Consider the following 21684-nt stretch of genomic DNA (forward strand, 5'->3'; position numbering starts at 1 on the left):
CAATGAAAATGTCGAATGTGTGGCACGCATCGATCTCTCCTAATGCATTTTATCATTTGCGCAATGCGGCTAACCGCTCAGTAATTAAATTATGAATAATTATAATTGATTCTAGAATAATAGAAAATAGGATCAAACTTTAAATCGAGTCGTTTGTCAAACTTGCTTCCCTGTCTTTTTAATTGAAGGGTATTTCTTGGGAAAATCTATTGCATCGACGAATATAAATCTAAATTAATTCTTGAATCTGGAAAAACAGGTATAACGAACTCTTTGATTTTACATACCTTGAGAACGGCGGATCCCGCAATAGCGCCGCAACACTGACAAACCACATAACTGACGGTTTTGAGAAAAGTGCAATTTCCGCTGACCATCAGACCGAACGACACAGCCGGGTTCACGTGACAACCAGAAATCGGACCTAAAGCCTGAAATTCAAAGAATAATTATTAATATTAATAAGTAAATAGTTCTACATAAATGGAATTAAATATAAATTCAAAATAACATTAAGTGCATTTCTTAGCATACTATTTTTGTATTATTATTATAACAATTAATAGTGCAAAACATTATTTTGCCGTCGATTCGCAATTAGAAACAATTATGAACAGTGTGTTTCTTGATCGGCGAGCTTGTGGTCAATAACGCGCGTCGCGTGAGAATATTTCTAAAGCTCGTTTCGCAATCGGTCCCACGCCCACCGTGGACAGACGAAATCCGTTTCTCAGATTTATCTCGAATGATTTCCCAACGATCAACGTCGCCGCAAACGTTTTGACAATCTCGCAGCTTGTAACGCCTGCTTGTAAATTCCCCATACGTACTCGGCATGTAATTACGCAGAGATCGCATTGGACGATTCGAAGCGATCTTGAAGCAGCCTTCTCGTAGCTATAAAGTAGTTTGTTTATTAACTGCGACATTATTTTTTTTCTTGTCGAAAAATTTCTCAAAATGCTTATTAAATCACGTGGATTTATTTCATTTCACTTAAACGAATGCAAAACATTTGATTTCTCTGAGCGAATAATTCTCAATTAGCACCGCGATCTTTGCAAGCGCATTCGCAAACTTCGAATATGCGCTTTTTGTTGCGGCTGTTTAAGTTGATGCAAATGCGGCGCATCTAGAACAGTCGATGTTCGATTCGTAATAGCATCGCATGTTGTCGCTAATCGACAACAGATGGTGACCGCGATAGACAAATGCAAATCGATCTAATTTACCTGCGCATTTTGCAAATTGCTGGTAAACCCGCTTGAAAATTCACTTTACAAATTGCTCATAAATTTCCACTCGTTACTGGCACAAACATTTTGCATTAATAATCACGTCGTTCTTATGCGGTTGTTGCACAAGCACACTGTAAGAGGCATTCGGTATTCGCAAAATCCGACGCATTTGGAATCTTAGTATCATCCGGATTAATATGGCACGCGAGAACTTGGCAGACTCCGCGGCGTCGTCTCAGACTCATCTAGGTCCAACTTGGGCCCGGGATACGACGTGCGCGGCCCAGTTCTCATGCACGCCGGCAAGGTCTCGGCTCGCCGCGGGCGATCGGCACACATATGCGTCGACCAGGATTACGCAAGTGTTCTCTCTCTTTTCTTTTGTCCCTTTATCTTTCTCGGTCCCCGTCAATTCACGCTCACCGATCCGTGATTCGCCGTTTCCGCCGATTCGCACGATATCGAATCCTAAATTCCGAACAAACGCCATCTCGAAATTCATCCTCGCTGCTCCGAAAACTCGACAATCGTTGATTTATATGCGCGGGCGAATGTATCTCTGCACTGTCCGCCGTACATTTAACAAGAATCATTTTAATGAGAAGTTTTTCAATGAAAGATTTTGGTCGTGCGCGCGCGCCCATAAGAATCGATTCGCAATTTAAATCAGCAGGCTTGACAATCGGGAGAGACAGATTCTTTTATATGACTCCTGGGAGGGCTGTGGCCTTGCGGGTTGCCAGATGAAATAAAAAATCCTCGGGCCGTGCGCGGCTTTAATTGACACGTGTTCGCGCGACACACGTCTGTCTGGAGCCTCGTGGAATATATAAAGTGCGCCGTTTAAAGCGCGTTCTAAAGGGGAAAGTTATGCCAGTTTCCGCGACTCATCGGCCTTGCCTTCGCGTTCGCAACGTTGTTCTGAGAAAAGTAATAAACGAACCGCGCATTTCGCGCGTAAATTCGCGCGTATTTCGGCGGGGCCTCGTTTTCGAGGCTCGCCTCGTACGCCTATCTCGGGTCGATCGTGAAATTTTCAAGCTGAGGATCCATTTTTAGCTAAATATGGTCCGGACGGCGCATACACGATTCGTACGCATGTGATTTGCAAGTTTTTATCGTCGATAAAATCAGGCGTGAAATGTGGCAATTGTGTTCTAAGTCTCCTTGTTACTTTTTACGTCACGTCTTACGTGAGCATCCGGTTTTTTTTTTTGGCGCTTTTAAATTTAGGAGCAGAATATGAAATTAATTTTCAACATCCGTTCCGTTCGGCGTAGATCGTACGATCTCGAATTATCCCGCGGTTTCGCGCCCCCGGGGCCTTGCGACCCACAGCCCGCGGTCATACGCCGTGCATACGCGTGCAAAGCACGCAGGATCGGATTCGAGAGAAGCAATGTCTAGGATTATTGTACAATACACAAGAAATAATAAGATCGAATACAAGACAAGCAGCCGTTATCAAAGTGTTACATTGGCAATTTTAGCGAATAAATGCTCAAAAATATAAGATATGATAAAGTAATGAAAAAGAAAGCTGCGATTGCAGCGCGTATAAATAAATGTGAAATAGATACAACAAAGTGTAAATGAAAACAATGCAGAACAGTGATCGTGGAGTCGCTTCTTTTTTTATCATCGACAAAACTTTTCGCGGAAGGGATAAATCCGCACCTGAAGATGCATGCTCGCTGCACATGCACGCTCCTTTTTCGCGCGAACGAGCGTGCACGTGTGATACGCGTTGCTCAAACTTCGCCTCAAATTAGCGGCGACCAGGTGCAAGGAGGAGGATCGCGCGTGGGGCGATTCGCCTTAGAATAAAATCTGAATACGATAGGCAAAGCTGATCGCCTTGTATCATTTTTCAGTCCTTTGTGGCGCATCTTTGTTGTCATCGGCAGATGGCAGAGCCGAAGGTTGTCGGCTTCCTCTCTCGTTTCGGCAGTAAAATTGCGGTAAAACCGCGGCTTTTCGAAATTCTATGTGACAAATAAGAAAAATAAGAAAAGATCTGATTCATCGGCAGCCACCGACCTCGTTTTCAGTTTCAACATCAATTAATCATCAATAATTCAAATATCGGGTAATTAAATTTAATTTAAACGACTTAACGTTTTTTAATAAACGTCAAAACGTCAAAACGTCAAAACAAATTCGACTGCTACTTTCTCGGCTTGTAAATCGAATCAAAACCGCGTCGTGAAATATAAAACATTAATAAATAATGAATAATAGGAAAGAGATAAGATTGAGACGTTGAGAAAGTATTTCACGCTAATTAAACGAGAAGGATCGGGATCCAGCATTTAACGAGACGCAGCTTATGATGCAAATTACGCGCGTCTTTTCTCCTTTTCGAGACGAACCGTCATCGTCCGTAGACTCGTTCAAGCGTTAAATACAACTGTACGCGAACATTAAATAATGGTCCCTCGCCGACGTATTGTCAGTAATTACCGTAAGGTGTCTGGAGCCCGTCGTTCCGTTACAAATTTGTACACGTTGTCGACGGGCTCCTGCAGCGCGAAAGCGCAGGATCGGATCGGCAAAATCCTTCAAGAGATCCTAATCTTACAATTAATAACTCCGATACATCAGACATACTATAATATGTCACGATAAATTAATTTCATTGCACAATAAAAACAATTTCGATTAAAAATGACAGATTGATAATAATTAATTAACAACAGAAATCGAGAAAAGTTTGCCTTCTCTTATTATCCATATTTATCGACATTATTTTTGAGTTAACAATCAATATATACTTCATAACTGATTTTTACATTATATAATTAAGTTATAAAATCATTATGCAAATCATTAGCATGTAATCATTTGAATGTGCTGTAACATTACAACTTTATTCGGTCACGGAATCTTTTTTATCTTACGTGTCGTAATGCATTAACGACAAAATAATTTAGAGATGCAATTGGCGAGTATCAGACTTGTCGATCTCTAGGACCCATCAATCTTTCCTTATCCTTACTAGTGCGGGCCTGCATGTAGAGATATAATTGGGCTGCGTGACGCACACACGAGCTGCAAGACGTAGGACAATGATCTTTCGCCCGTGGGCTTGATTACGTAACGACGCAGCGCGCACGAGGGAGCGGCTCCTCTCGGGGTCCGAAAAGGCCCCCAGCAAGATGACTCTAATGTTTGCCAAGAAATATGCCGCTCTTACTGCAGGAGTGATTTTGCCTTAGATAAATCCAATTCTGAATATGCCACGCTCGCTCGTACTCTCTCGATATTAGTTTTTATTTCATATTATGTCATGCTAAAGGTATAAATTTTCTTTTCGTATAAACATTCTCTGTAATATAAAATTGACTTCATTACTTTAAACGTGTATCGCAGCACCGCATTTGAAGAATGCCAATTTGCGAAGCAAATACAAATACCTACATGTTTTTCAACTGCGCCATTTTTACACGTTGACATTTCTAAACAAGATCATCGCGTGTGAAATTTCGGAAAACGTCGCCAGCTCCGAATCTGCTCCGAAAGAGTTGCAGAAAAGTGACGTAAGATTCTTATAGGTCCCGGGAGAAAATAAAGCATCGAAATTTAAAAGTGCCGAAAACCTTGGCCCGACTCTAAAATCAATATTGGCGGGCATACGGGATTTATGCAAATTCTGCCGAAAGAAAACAATGCGGCGCGTAATGGCATATATTGCACAAAGCTGACGGTACATAAGGATGCGAAATACGAAGCAATTGAAAAGAATATGCCTTGCAAGGGAATAATTCACTATCATTATAAATCGTTTAGAGAACGAGAGACGATTATTAATCCGGAGTCATCTGTAAGCAAAACGCACGAATCATTCGCGTTGCGCATTTATCTCCCTTGTAAACGCCAGACAGGCGATCTAAGATAATAGCAATGACATTTTTGCTCCTGGCAAATTTGAACTTCATGCAATTACGCGCGCAAACGCTCAGATGCTTATCTCTCGCGCGCGTGTAATTAACGAGGCACTCCCTTACGTGCGTACGATTTCTAAAAAAAACTTCATTTTGTCTGATTACGCTTTTCATTTAATTTCTTTCCGACTAATCAAGCAGATTGATTTAATTAAATTAAAATCTAATTTCATTAAGTGAATTTAATTGGAGTAAAAATCAATTTGATTAATGAGATGTAATTTCACGCCCAGTGTTTGCCGATGTTTTAAATAGCATACTCACTCCTAAGTTGACAAAAAATATTTTTTTAATTGTGGAATTTTAATTAATATACTTGTTGCCTTATTACGATCATTGAAATATTATCTGTACACATGTAATTTAAAAAAGACATTCCTTAATAATTTAATGTTGTTAAACCTATATATTAATGTAATATGCATTGTGGCAGCCGTCGTGGACGGAATTTTAATTCGAGCCATAATTGTCGACATACTTATTGTCAGTAAGATCGATTAAAACTTTCATAGATGCGATTTTGCCTTTCACAAGTGCGCCAGCGCACGCTTTAAAATCTCATTCACGACTATCGATTGATCAAAGCGCTTCTAAAATCTCTCCTCTCGTTTACCGACGTAACAATCGATACTTTCCGGTGGTCCGAATCACTGTTGTTGCATCTCACATTGCGTAAGCGTCGCTCTCTTGCTCTTTTCGCCTCGCACGCTATCCCTCACTCTCGCATATTGAAGAGACGCGCATTTGCGTATAATGCGGGACGAGATGCGTGTGATTTGCATTCAGAACAGGATCGACTGTGACTTTGCACATCTGCATCTACCTTCCCTGGTTTTCTCTCTCTCTTTCTCTCTCTCTCTCTCTCTCTCTCTCTCTTTCTCTCTCTTTCCTCGCTCTTTCGTTTCAGCCTTCAATCTTCCTCCCTCACGGCCCGATATTCTTCTTTTTTTTTTTCTTTTATACCGTCATCCTTAGCCGGCTCGCGAAAAAAGATAGAGTGCAAGGATGAGGAATGGCCAAACCGCAAGTACACGAAGAGAGATTTTAATAATATCGTTTGCGCAAACTCACTTGTTTCGCGAGCTGTTCTGTTTCTTATTATGTTCGAGCTTCTCTCTCGGAAAGTTCAAATTCGTCGAATAGAATCGATATCATTAATCATCGATATTATTAGTGTAAGATTTTAATTTTTTCTAGATACATTAGTATTATTGGCTAATCAAATTTTTGTTACTAATTTCAATTTTAATTAAAACTGAACGACATTTGTGAAAACTCAATTTACAATTAAATTTGATCAGAGGAGAAAATTTAGATTCAGATTAAGTTAGATAATTCTCATTAAAACTCTAATTACAATGTGAAACGTAGAATCTACGACGTTAATATCATGTTCGGTTTTATAAAAATAGAAAGAAAAATTAACGTAATATCCATCTGTTGGACAATTCTAAGATGACGAAGAAGAAAAAAACGAATGTCACCAACGCAAGGTAGCACGATCTTAATCATGGCAAATTGCAGATTTCGTAAGCTAATGAAAACGACATGCGCGCCTGGTTTTTGCCAGATCTCAAGAACACTTGTGTCGCTTCGGAGAATACGTTTTTTGCAATCTATTTTTATCGTTTCTAAAAGACTATTGGCTAGTCTATAGAAAGAATATAGATTCGAATAATTTGCGATTAATTAAAACAGAAGAATTATTATACAGACAAAAAAGATTTAAATTTAGAGTTAAGTGCAATTTATGTAAATTTATCATGTAAATTACAAATTTTATTTTATATTAACATAAAACTTCGTTGTAAAATTTATAGTTAAAAATTTCAATATTAAATAATATGCCATACTTTAATGAAGTTTTATTTCTGCTAAAATAAAACCATTATAATGCCAAAATAAGATTAAAACTTCAATTCTTAATAATTTTTAATAATCGACATTTGTTTAATGATCATAAGCACATTAGTAAAGTGATGTGCAATGTTGACACAACTGTTGCGCTAGGAAAACGTCTCTCTCGTCGCGCTCCAGATCCACGATAATTATTCTCGATAATTATTTCATTTAAATAAACACGCGGAGTCTCTCAAATATTTTTCCAGAGCTTCTCATGACATCTCTTGTCCAAGTCTCTCTTTTCGCTGCCGCGGGAAAAGTCACTTAATGTTTCTTTGCCAATAGCAGCCTTATTAAGCGACGCATAATGCACTTGTATAAATTAAATAACTTCTATCTCAAGACAGAGAGACAACCGATCTATAATTAATGCGGCTACAGATGTCATCGGGTAATTTTTTTTCTCATGCGCCGGCTGTGTAAAGCGGCTAGCACAATAAAGCCGATCGCTAACACATCGAGGATGTCTCAGGCGAAAAATTGAGTTGTATTTAAACGCGTGTAACGCGTGACTGAACGCGTCTAAAGATTGTGGTCGATTATGTCACGAGATTGAGATATAATTGGATATCGGAGTTAGGGAACGACAAGTAGTACCGTTCCCCATTCCAGCTTAACGCCGGAGTAATTTGTCAACTTACAAGGGTATAAAAGTAAAGAGACTCTGGGCATCCGAGAAAGTGTCACTAACATTGCTAAACAAATAATGTTAATCGAGTTTTATTTTTTAATTTCCGAAAGATTCTTTTAAAATTAAAAGTATAAGATTGGCTCCGAAATATATCTGATCATTTAACTATAATCAATAGTGATTGAAACAATAATATAGAATTCTAAAGTCAAAATTTTTCTTTTTCAGAAACTTGAATAAATTAATAAAGACAATTTTTTATCAAACTTGATCAGAACTTGATCAGAACTTGATCAAAACTCGATTGACAAATTGATCAAATCTCGAAATCTCGAAACATAATGCAGATATAATATTATCAAAAGAGAGATTTGAGATTAATTTTTTACGATTTTGAAACATCAAATTAAACCACTCTACCGTCTATTATTATGCTCAATTAAAATATTGCTAGCTGAGCAGCGACGCAATCTCTTTGGGTTCGGACTTCATATTTTATCTGTTTCTTCCCCCCACTCGTTTGAAAAAGAAAGAGAATATTACGCTACTTCTGGGACACCATGTTGACGTTCACATCCGCGCCGCGGGCAGTCGGAAAGTGAAGTATCAAAAGGGCGACGCACAAGCGGAATAAGAGTGAACGCTAGTTTCTCGAGCTCCAGCTCCGGAGCTCTCGGAGTAGGTTGTCAGAAGCCTCCAGGGCACAGTTGCACCATCTCCGGACGAAGTTAGACCCCCTTGGGCGAACTGGCGGCCTTATTTACGCTTCCACCACGCGGTGGACCCGGGCGGCCCACACGCACGCGTTTACATACGTATCGCGTGCGTGCACACGCGTGTGCTTCAATTAAAGCGTCGCCGCGGCTAAATCGAAGTTCACGATCCTTTCACGCCCGTACAATGCAAAAATAATCAATACGACGAATAATAATTTTTTTTTTCAATTCTAGAAAATCAGTCTCAAGAAGTTGAAAAATTTAATTTATATTATATTATTGGAAAAAGTTTTATATATCGGCGATAAACAAATATAATTATAAAAATTAATTAACTCTTCTTGTGTGTGTGTGTTTTTTTTTTAATTTTTGAGGCCGGATTCGATCATTTATTACGATTACTTTCCCACGTCCAGTTTCAATTGTCATGGAAAATAGTCGAGCCGGCCAGCGAGGAGACCATTCATCTCATCATGATCGCGTCGCGCAAACTCTGATTGATACAAAGGGGGCCGGCTCGAGTGCTCTTCACAGATCGGCCGGCCATTCGCCGAAAGTTCGCGTGTCGACAGAGCAGTGCGCTATAAATTGTTTCGAGGACGAGGTCAGCTCGCGAATTCGAAAGGACGAGCCAAACGTGATTTACGGATGATCCCTATTCCATCTCGTCTACTTATCTGTCTCAATAAATGACCAGGTGATTTCTTTTTGCCGTGTAATCACTTATCGAAACAATGTATTTGTGGTGTAAAACGTATGAATTTAGTGTAAAAACTTTAAGCTTTAGGTAAAAAAACCTTCTGGTATTTATTCGCAAATTAAAGAAAAATATAAAAAGCGAATAAATCAATTAGTCTACTTATGATATTATTAATTTTAGATGAAATCGACGTAAGGTAGAAAATGTTAAATGCTTAAACTTGCATAATGAGCAATCAAGGTGATTAATCGCGAAAAGATTCGCGATTAAAGAATGCGTAATCCTTTATCCTTTTCTTCCATTAATATTATTTAAAATATATTGAGATAAAAGAATTGCATCAAAGAATCTTTCAGTCTCAATAAGGAAAAAAGACTGATTCATAAAACGAGAGTGAGAGTGATTAGGTGACTAGTCGCAAAACTTTAGCGAAGTGAATGGAATCCCCACTCTAAAAAAATCCCCGCGATCGAAACACAAGGTGTTAAAAAAACTATAACATAATCCTTTCATGCATTTTAAGTAATGTGTACTTATAATAATTAATTTAAAGTGTTGAAAAAAACAAATATGGATTGTACTGTTAATTAAAAATAAATAATCTTACAAAATTATTGTAATCATTATTATTATATAGCATTAAAAGAGCGATAAAAATGCAAATATATATCATTAAAATGCAAGAAATGAAGCGCGTCTCCGACCCATTCAGTAATTATGATCGATATGACTCATTTAAAAAGAAAACTGAAACATTTACAAGACGTTAATTAATTATTAATCGTGATGTAACGCAAGACGACTTGTTTTTCACAAGTGTGTCTTCGTTAAATGCAAATTTCCGAGCGAACGATTAAAATGCCAGGAATCATGATAATCTTTCTTTTGACATTTTTGAAATCTTTCTGTACATCGCGAAATCCTTCAGTTCGCTAATTTCTTGTAAACCTGCGTCATTTTATTCGTTTTTAATCCTCAATGAATCGTTTTTAATCCTCAATGAATAGAATTCTATCTTTTCACAAATTACGTTTTTGCAATGAAACTTTTAGCGTAAATTAAATAAAACGTCTGAATTATAATTAATGGAATGTGATTTTTATTTCGAGTATGGACTTCTTAAGAAATTTTGCGGCGATTATTCATTCATGTGGTGATTCATTATTGATAATAATAATTCTTAAATTGTGATTAATTGATAGGTGATGTATATATAGAATGCATATTATTTTAAAATCTGATATAATATTTCAGCTTCTGACATTATTTGGATGTCACATATACATACTATAAAAAAAATACGAAAAGTAAAAATGTGGGACAAAATAAATTATTGTCAATACAAATTAAATTATGTACTAATGGATATAAAACCGTGAAATAAAATATCAAAAATGGGAAACACTCGAGATAAAGATAAACTCGAAGGACTTTAAGCGCTCGCTTTCACATACATATACAAACGTGCTTTTATGAATAAAAATGAGAATTCGCACGCAGCGTAATAAAATTCTGGACGAAAAAATGTTAGTGAGCACGTATTCTTATAAGTATTTGCCATAAATACTTATGAAGTAGAAAGATTTCATGACCTATTCCTCAATATATTGCCAATAAATCTATTTTCTCAGCCTTCATCGTCAGACATTCTCGAAATTATTTATTATAAGTAATTTATTGCATTCTCCAGATATCACTGGATTATCAATCATGACAATTAAAATTTAAATCCAATTTGTTTGATTGAAATCTGATTCACTTGATAACTCACCTGTGCCAAACTTGCCACTGCGAGACCAAAGGTGAACGCGATGTGCAATACGTTCGGTGTGGTTGCCCATTTGATGCAGGAGGCACAGCCAATGAGGACCAGCAGAAACGTGCCCAGGACCTCAGCGAATAGCATCACCAGAAATTCAAGCCTACTGACCTCCTCCAGGCCGACAAACTCCTTCACACCTGCAACAATCGAATGATTCGATTAAAAAAAAGAAAGATTATGGTCTAATCTGTTTCTTTCTTACAAATTGAAGAAATAAATGTCTACTTTTTATAATTTTAACTTTGGCAATGATAAATTAATTATAAATTATTAATCAATCGCAAAACCTAGTAAATTTTTGTTAATTTGGATTCCAATTTATTTGCATGCAGTCTATTAATTTAACTGTAATTTTTAATTTACAATTTCATTTATTAACTTTTACACGCTAATTTAATTATAATTTCCAGTTTATTCTTGTAGCTTGCAATTTAGACACAATCAGATGAAAAGGATTGATGCGATAAGTGAATACAAGATCGAATCTAGTGAATTTTTATCACACAGAATTTTTAACCCTTATCAAGATATAAAACGCAAAAAACATGTGTCCGATTGTCTGTTAAAGTGCAGTGGAGTGGATTACACAGTTGTGATTAAAAGGCGCGATTAAAAGGTGTCCATGATAACGTGTCCAAAATAAACGTTCGATACTAATTGAAAATGAAAGTTAAAACATGTTCTATTATCGTGAGATATTTTTAGTATTGTTGAGCGCCAAAATACTTCTAAGTACGCCGACTATTAGAAAATAATATTTTTTAAGACAATCCGTAAATTTTAATTGTTCAAAGTAAACATATTTTTAAATACTCGTCTATTTAGATTTTAATCTTTAGTCTCAATTTCTGCACTTTCAAATTTTTCTATTTTTCACGCAAATTTAATTTTCTCCTTTTTTTTAATTTATTCGTATTTTTCCTAAACTACTTTTAAAACAGAATAAAATTATTTGTATTTTAAAATATAATTAAAAAGTTTATAACAATCTTTATAAAGTTTCTCAAAAATACTTTTTTCCGAACATAAAAATATAAAAAATAGTAAAACTTTATATTGAAATATTTCACTAGAGATATAAAAACTAAAAAATCAAATAAACATAATGTTTAATTAAATTTTTATTTAGTAGAGGAATGTAGCACGAGGAAAAAAATATGCAGATATGATATAAGTGATGATTCTTTTATGAATACATCTTGTAGGTGCTTTGGATCGCAGTGACAGACCGCGTTTGCCTATGTAATTTACTATCCAGTCAACAAACGACGCATATCTTGGTTTTGCGTGCATCATCACGAAGAATACCTTGAAGCCTGTTCTTCCATGTAATATTACCATTGATCGATTACTTCCACTTGTTTTTTATATATTCGATCAAAATAAAAATTCCCTTGTAAAATCAATACATTTCCTCACTCTCTTAACACACACTTGAGAAATTTTTGACTCCCGAAGTTATCATTGCCAAACTTTTTTCTATACCTAATACTTGTATTTCTATTTATCTGTGAGATAACAATAATTTATTAAACATTTTCTTAGATATTTTTATAAGAAAAAAATGCTTGTCTCTCGGAGATTTAACGACACTGAATCTAAATTCAAAGTCAGAATCATATTGTTCGACGTGATCTCTTAAAATTTGTGAATAATTAATAATACTTCGAGTCCGTTTAAAAATCTAAATTATATAATAAAACGTTCAATCTCACTTCAGTAAAATCTTATTTTTTCTGGATTAAAATCTACATAGATTAAAATAGAAAACAGAAGCCAAATTTCGATTTCTGATTCTACAATCGTAATGAATTTAATCGCCACGTAACAAGAATAACTCTTAAACAACTCTATTTTCTCAATTACGATACTCGATGTAATCTCTTAACGTAATCTTTAACATAAATTAAGAATATCTAACAAGAATACTTTTGATCACTAATGTCAACAAATATAATTCCAACACTCTCTTCACATTCAATAACTCCACGTCACATACTTTTCCACGGTTTGCTCATGACTGCAGCAAGAAATCGCTCTTTGATTTCCGGTGTCTCCCTTTTGAACCTCCCTCAAATCTCTACGAGAATGTCGATATTTTCCTCGACGAAAACAAGTTGATTCTGCACTCGACAGAGAAAAATCTCGACTACGCCTTTGAGGCTATTTTTTTCACCGAATTTTCGTGCGGGGAGAATAAAAGGAATTAGAGGGGTTGGATGGATTGCCGAAAAGCACGGAGGATCACACTTCCAATGCCACCGCGAGTGGTGCACACCACGTGAGAGTTTCTGGGCGACGTGCGCGAGTTCGCCTTCATATATCGCTTGCGTTCGCCGACCGGCGGCGCGGGGTCCTCCCTCTCCCTGAACAACGCGCGTGCGGACCCTCTCTGCCGTCCCTCCCCCGTCCCTCCTCGGGGTCTATCACGCGTGTGTATAGCGGATCCGTTCGAGAGCTTATTGAGGAAGGAAGCAAGAAGAGGAGGTACATTTGCATTGTGCAACGAAATATAACCATGTCGATCCTGTCGCTCTCGATCCGTCAGGATGCGAGCCGGTTTATCGCGTAATCGCGCCGCGTGTCCTTGATGTGTAGGTTAATTTTTAAATTTAAGAAGAATCTTTCATGTGTTGCATTTAAATGTCCTAAATTTTAATTAAGGAAAGTCCATTAAACACATGTTTAATGTCATCCTAAAAGATTAAATAATCTGATCCACATTTAGAAATTATTTATAATTTTAATTCTAATATAATTTTCAGTTATTTGTAGTTTTCTAGGTCTTAGATGTCTCTTGGACACACACTTTCACTATGTTTTCTCAGAATTGCATTTTTTGCGCAAATTCGCGATTTCTTAAATATGTTTGCATACTTCTTCTAATCGAGAAGTAGGTTATATTAACGAATGATACTCCAGGAATGCGTAACATACGTTACATTGTGGCACATCTGCACATCGCAAACATTTGACGTGTGCATCGCGAGCGATGAGTGCGTCGATACATGTCGATACGAGTGCCGTATCATTCATATTCGAATTCGTAAACCTGATTTGGCAGATACACGACCTTTAAAATTGTTTCACACGGATATTAGATGTGAGAAATAATATCAATATATAAATTGAATAAATAAAAGCTGAATACATAGGCAAACAGCAAAAAGAAGGAAGAATAACAAGAAAAAACCGCATACACTGATGTTATTGATGAATGCAATTTAGTGCACGCTTAAAGGCGTTAAACGCGATAAATGCGCTAATTGACGGAAAAGTCGGATTACGGAAGTCAAAATCATTCAAACTAAAGATTTATGTCAATCAGTTTAGTGCGCGTGTCGTAAATGCGTAATATAAATTAGTGAACTAATTTGTATATCACATTTTGCGAGAGATTCGCTAGCGTTAACGAATTTATGAACCATGAGCGACGATGTGTCAGTGAACCGTTCAAGTTGGTTTCGGGATCCCTCTCTCTTTTCACTTTCGTTTTCGTCTCGCTAAGAAACACATTTAACGCGCGAGTAGAAAAGCCGTTCTCGCGTGGGCGATCTCTTTCGTTACAAAAGTCAACGTAACGTGCATTAAGTCAACAGATTATCGTGATGGCAGAACGATATAGAACACCTGCGGAATCTCTGACAAATTCGAAATAAAAAAAGAAATGTGGGTGAGTCGAGAAAGCTTGTCCCAAATTTATATCTTACTCTTACGATTTGCAATATAAATAACATTATGTAAATAAACTTCATTAAAAAATCTGCGGTCAAAATCAAGATTGTAAAGATTCCTATAAGGAACAAATTAATTTATCAACATATCAACAAATTGTCAATAAAAATTAATTTATAATTTTTATTTCCAAATTTACTATATGTATTATATCAGAGCCAACATTTTTCTACAAGATAAAACCTTCTCATATTGACTCGACTTCTACGGCCCTGCCAAAAATAAACGATATGCACAGTCGCGCGTTTTTATCACGGTATTATCAATGTTTGTCAACGCTACCTGTGCAAAGTGGATAAATATTGCGCCGCCGAGAAGATTCTCGGTCTTCTCGCTCAAAAGCAATGGTAGCAGACAATAATTATACGTCATTAATTGGGTCGTTACGCGGCAGCAAAGCAACTCCGTAAATAGCTTCCGCAATTAGTATTATGCACTCGCATCGTTCCTGCTGCACTCGCGTTGCATTCTCGCGCGTCACTCGCACAAGAATAATTACGTTTGTGTTGCTTACATACGTAATCCGCAATGAATCCCCCGTGTGCGCGCGCGTTACACGCCATGTTGCGTGTATTACATCTTGCTCTTTGGTATGTTGATTGTGATGGCGCTTAATGAAAACAGTTGTACAATGTACAAAAGATACCGCATATTACATAGTGATTACAGATATTAATAATCAACAAAACATAAATTATTTTAAATACAAGAGCAAATGATGCAAATATAGAAAAAAATTGGAATTTTTTATATTTATTTTTGGAGCAAATTTTTTGGATTTAATTGCAAATGTGTGATCGATTTTACTTTATCGTAATAGTTGAATAGAATTTTTTTCTATCACAAATATATCAATAATAAGATAATAAAACTTTATATTATGTGCGAAATGTTGATAGTAAATCACACATGTCAATCTGAAGATTCATCAAAGATATAACACAGACCTAATGTTTTGTTTGAAAGCTAATTGAAATTAATGTTAGAGTCTGTAAGGCGTGACTTGAAATTTGAAAGGCATTAATGTAAAAAAATGTTATCGATTATCAATTACCCAATGATTCTTATCGTAATATTGTGCCATTTGAAAAATTTCATCATTTAGGCGAATCCATTCAATCATTTATTTCAACAATAAATTAGAGATTATTCACACATTGCAGTTTAATGTTATTTTTGCTGGACAAATTATTTATAAAAGAAATGACGATTACGATTGCGACACAATAAAGACTGATTGCATTGTTCTTCAAAATAAAGATCTTTTTCTCTTCGTGACGAGTCTTTTCGGAAAACAATGAAAAATAATCTGATTAATTGTTGTACAATGCGGAATTAGGTGAGTGATGCTGTAGATTAGCTACAATAGCGTGAAGAATTATAATCTGTTCTGGGAAACGGAAAAACGCGCTAGATTATGCAATTTGTATTCGAGAATTCGTAGGATCAAGGAAAATACGTCAATTTGAATGCAAAATGCATTGTAAAACCTTAATAACACCAGTGAACAGTGTATGCAATCAAAGAATACGATTTAGTGTAGTGGATGAGATCACTGATAGTTTTGCGTTTAACTTTTTTAACTTCCGCAATGACTCGCTGACAATGAGATGCGCATGCATTTAGCTCTGCAAATACAGAGTGAGAAAATAGAATTTCAGCTAATTTCGGAACAAGTTTTTATGCCTTTATGTAAATAATGTAATCTATTTAATCTGAGTATTTATAAGTAGATTTGCGCAGAAAATTCCAAAGAATATTTTTTTTATCTAAATCACAAAATAAAAAGCAATGTGATGAATACGCGATAGCACGACTCGGCTTACAATGGCTAGCCCTATCCTTCCCCTAGTTACAAAAGTTAATTGCAGAGTACAGCCCTTAGAAAAGTACTCGGAATTAGGAAACCACCCGTAATCGAGCACTTTCCCCTATTTTTATTTCACGCAGTTGATCAGATTGGCGTCTGAGAAACTCGTATGTAAATTGTGAACTAAAATTATAATCCGCGTAATAAATAATAAATAATACGTACAAGCGAATACCGATCTCTCTTAAACATGATTTCAAGTAATGGAAAATTTCCTGAAAATATTTATTTATCAACATACTGCATGGAACAAATTTTTGCTGTGCATATTGCCATGCAAATATTTCGCATATACCGTTTATAAATTATGTCTCATTGTCAGCTGTCGGCCAGTCTAATTAATTGCTTGCGTGATTAATGTCACGAGAATGCGACATGTATCCAATTCAAGTCATTTGCAATCGTTGACTAAATAAATCTTTAATTCACATTTAATCCGGATAAAAAGATTCTTCTACTAGCTATTTTCGTTTTTTTGCTTTTATATGTAATTTTTATATGATACTCTTGGGCAATTTTTATATAATTACACTCAAATTAAATGAATCTAGTTAATCTCGAAATTCATAGTCAAATCGAATTCATGATATAATGAAACAAAGGAGCGCATGATTGATAATCGCCAAGTGGCCGACTCAATTATTTATGATTTACGATAAGTATCGCGTCATGAATAAAACATTACGTCTCGCTGTGGGTGAACAAAGATGACATTTGTCGTGTAGACATTCAGAATCAAATCTATGTAAATCTTGATAAATTTAACTTTTAGTAGACCAATTTCTATCAGATATGATTAAATAAGAATTCGAGTTGTTAAAGCAGATATGTTTTGCAATTTTAATTTGACCGAGATATATTTAATATTTTAAAAAGTTATCGAGATATAATTAATATTAAAAATTAAACATGAAACTAAAATATCTCTTGAAGTTCTTAGTGAAGAAACATCGATTTCAAATTCTTCAAAAAGTTTAGTATCAAAGTATTTCATATACGACGACAACTTTTATGACACAACAGTGTATAATAGAACATAATAACATAATGTCACAGCGGAAATTAATGAATCTCAACGAATGATCGTTTTTCATCACGGTTGTTAACAAAAAGCAATGTGAGAAATCTCACTGCGAATACAAAGTCTACCGTAACCTCTTTTTTCCTAAAACATATCACCTTTATTACTGAAATTTAAAAAGGTGTTATTCCATTTAATTTATTTAACTTTAATTAATTATGAAGGACGCGCTGACGAATTTTATACTTCTGAGCATTTAACACAAACTTACTTCTCACGCGCAACTTCACATGCAAATTTTAATTCGAGACGCGAGAATTATCTGCCAAATTCATCACTTATTGATCTCACTGTAAATACATAAAATTTAATTGTACCACATTCTCAAGACTCGTAAAATAAATTATGCACGGAAATCATGGTTTCACATTTAACTCAAACGCAGGCTACATTTTTATTATTAATCGTCTATAAAAATGCAATTTTTAATGTTAAAAGAAGCGTATAACATCAGCATATATTCTAAGAATATTCCTGTCGGCTGTTAAGATAATTAATAGCGTGTCGGCTAGAAGAACAACGATAGAATAAGAAGCAGGCGATACGCGATTAAGAAACGCATTTTTTTTTACAGGAAATGATGAATCGATGACAAGTAAACACATCTCATCGGTCAACACATTATCACGATGATTATCGAGATCGTTAGGGCACAATTTCTCGAATGCATAACATTAACGACCGATGCTAATCACGCGCGCGGAAGCCGCGAGCTAGCTCGGGAACACTATAATTGTCGGTGCATAGAAAATGAGGCACGCCAACGATGTGGCGGAATGCAGAATTTTCCGTTTCACACGATTCGCACTTTCCGCTCGGTTCGGTCAAAATTATTCTTTCAAATAATATTTTTCATATTTTAGAGAATTTGAGAAAAATAAAAACAAACTAAGGGATTAAAAAATCTACAATATTGCAAATAAAATAAACAATTCATATCTTGTGCGACAAGTGCTAATAAACATATTTATTGATTACGCACTGTAAGATAAGAAAGCAAACTTAAAACTTCTTAGTTTGTAATTCGCTAATTACTCAATAATTCACTTAGGCAATTTTATTTGAAAAATTCAAGATAACAATAAAAAAATAAAAGAATCCAAAAATAAAATCTGCATTATTTATATTTTGGACTTGCGACAAATTATATTCTTCATGAGAAAAAGAATAGCGTTGAAAATCGAGTCCATCCTGCCAATTGAGCAAAATCCCTCTCTTGCAAAATTCTTTTCTACTTTATCCACACTTAAAATTCTTTTTTAATTCTTAATTAATTGTATGGAAGTTAATGTGTATGTGTACGACTGCAGTTTATGAACTCAGGTGCGTGGGTTTGCTAAGCCCAAATGGCTATGCAGTTCAGCCATCCTTGCGAGACATTTTTATTTTTTCTGTAAGTTGAGAATAAGTCGCAATCTATCGAGAGCGATTTAAAACGGTAAAATTAAATACGTGTAGCTAACACAACTATGTCTTTCGTCGATAAAATAGGAAATTTATTGTTACTATATTGTATAATAAACAAATAACCAAAATTATGGCTAAAAAATCGGAATTTTGATTCAAAGATATAATATTATTGTCTAAAAAAAGTACAACAAATTTGTTTCATTATTACACGAATAAATGTAATAATGTTTCAATTTATTGTAATACAAATAGAATAATAGAAATTTGATTAAAATAAAAAAATGATTTAAACATTGTATTTTGTCCAATATATACCAACTTCAAACATTTAATGTTATAATTTGTAAAACAAAAGCCAAGTGTTAAAATTGAATTTACAATATATGCTATTACATTATGCATTCTATTGTTTGTATATTTACAGGATTTTCCCGATATTCAAAGAATTAATTAAATGGAATATACTTCCCGATCTCTTTCTCGGCGAAGCGCAATACACGTCATTTAATTTCATAGCAATTGTATAATGCTATGCGATGCGTTCATGCAGATACAACATCAACGATAATGTTGCTTTTTGCAAATAATGATAGAATTGTCGCAAACACGTTTTTTGTTTCGATATAGTTGCACATATGTACAGTTGATACGAAGAATGTCCTTAAGAATGATAAATGATCCTACTTTCTGAGAAAAAACCGCATAAAGTATATCATATCAAATATGTTAATCGTTAGCTATTAAATCAGCAACTCATCTGTGAAATTCATATTAATTCACAAAAAATTTAATTCTACAGTAGCAAAAAATGTAAAAAAGATAATATTACTATACAATTTTATAATTTTTTGTTAATTTATAATTTATTAAAGCCGTAGATAATAGAATTGAGAATTAGAATTTGTAATATAAGGCATAAAACTGAAGTATAATAAAAAAAGGATTAAAATAAAAATTCAAAGTGTAATTAAATCTAAATTGGCACTTCATAAACATAAATTTATGCAAAATTAATAAAATGTACTCACGCCGAAATCGTTCCAAGTCGAGCTCTCCTATCTCCTTGGGTATCGGCGGCGTCTGACGTCGTGTCCGCTCATTTTCCACATACCCTTCGGGGAACACCGTAGACACATTCATTCCTCCAGGCTTCTGGAAATAGAATATAATTACGATTATTAATCTTTGATCTTTGAGTCAGCAGTTCTGTAGCGTCCTCGTAATTTTTTTTGAGTCATTCGAAGATCATCCAATCTCAAGAATAAATGTTTTTTTTACTTCCAGAAGAATTTTTAAATGCAAAATAATCGAAAAAAACTACAAATATTATGTATTATAGGCTATTACGATTTTCCAACTCCCATAAGAAGTAAAATTCATTTCACTTCTTCTCATATTGCGATGCATAGTGTTATACAAATATGAATAATGCGTTAAAGTTGCCAAATATTCGAAAATAGCGTAAATAATTAATATAAAAATACAATTTAAATTTTTCGCGTGCAATCGAAAATTTTAACAACGATCTAGTTTATTTCACGACTGATCGACGTGTCTCTCGCGATGCAACTGAATTCTTTATCGAGGCTCAGATTATATTAAAATAGTTGCTAATTCGTCGTCTAAATTCAACATATTAGCATTCCTTTGATAATCTAGTCATAGATCGTACAAATAAATTCAACGAAAAAGATTGAAGAAATTGTAAAAAAAAAATATTTCAAAAGAAGTAAATTCTCGTATCATGTATATTGTTTGATTTCCAGATGACGAGTCTAATTATATTGTTAGTTTAATTTCTTCTCCTTCCTCAACATTAAAAAAATCAAATAATTAAAATTTAATTCATATCCTTAATTGACATAAAAATTAAGAATAGATAAGTATGCGATAAAAAATATCGTATATAATAAAAATTAAAAAAGTGGAGAAATATAATTTTTTATATCTTTGCGATGTTACTTTACTTCACTTTAGAGTGGCTTTAGAGCTCATTAGTTGGTTGGTGAAAACCTAGTTAACATGTCTTTCAGTTAAAAAAGTCTCGCTTCTATCACGAAGAGTATGAGAGATAAAAGACTAAAAATTTGCATAAATGTGCAAATCTTATAGACCGTATAGATTGCACCGCGAATTTACATAAATGATTATCATAAGTATTTAATTCAACATACTTCACAGTCTTACGATATATTTTGTAGATAAATTAACCTAAATTAAAAATATATATCGCGGTATAACTTCTGACTCACAAGTTAGGCACGACGATAAGATGCCTGCGTTGCTCTTATCATTGCATCATAATTATCTCGACCGCGTCACAGCTACGAAAGCGATTTCAAGAACAAAAGAACGTAACTTATCTGCCGTTTGCAAAAGCAATAAAAATCGTGCGTGAGTACGTGATAAAGTAAAAGCTGATAACGTATTATTTGGAGATACGCTATTTTATAATTAGATATTTGTACTGTATAAACTCGTGCTAATTTCAAAGCTCACATTCCTATCAAACCTTATCTTATCAAAATCGAAATCTGCAATATCGAGAGTTATAGAAATTATTACAATTATAGCACTTATTTAATACATATATAATAATTCATCGCCATAATTTATATAAAAGTAATTATTCATC

The 21684-nt window shown here is 34.8% G+C and overlaps 1 protein-coding gene across 5 annotated transcripts in view; it reads right to left on the reverse strand.

Annotated features, from left to right (window-relative positions):
- Nucleotides 1-21684, reverse strand: part of LOC105673152 (aquaporin homolog protein drip) — a 32679-nt gene that overhangs the window by 1630 nt on the left and 9365 nt on the right. For 3 of the 5 annotated variants that reach the window (XM_067357258.1, XM_067357257.1, XM_012368572.2), the window contains exons 2-4: nucleotides 20078-20201; nucleotides 10903-11090; nucleotides 288-431 (exon numbers count right to left, since the gene is read on the reverse strand). In XM_067357258.1, the coding sequence (XP_067213359.1) occupies nucleotides 288-431; nucleotides 10903-11090; nucleotides 20078-20189 (444 nt within the window). In that variant the 5' untranslated portion in view covers nucleotides 20190-20201. Of the gene's footprint in view, nucleotides 1-287; nucleotides 432-10902; nucleotides 11091-12952; nucleotides 13263-20077; nucleotides 20202-20396; nucleotides 20472-21684 lie in introns of those variants that run through there. The other 2 variants (XM_012368573.2, XM_067357259.1) reach the window with 2 other exon arrangements.

The sequence above is a fragment of the Linepithema humile genome, chromosome 6, assembly GCF_040581485.1.
Source record: "Linepithema humile isolate Giens D197 chromosome 6, Lhum_UNIL_v1.0, whole genome shotgun sequence".
NCBI classification, from domain to species: Eukaryota; Metazoa; Arthropoda; class Insecta; order Hymenoptera; family Formicidae; genus Linepithema; species Linepithema humile.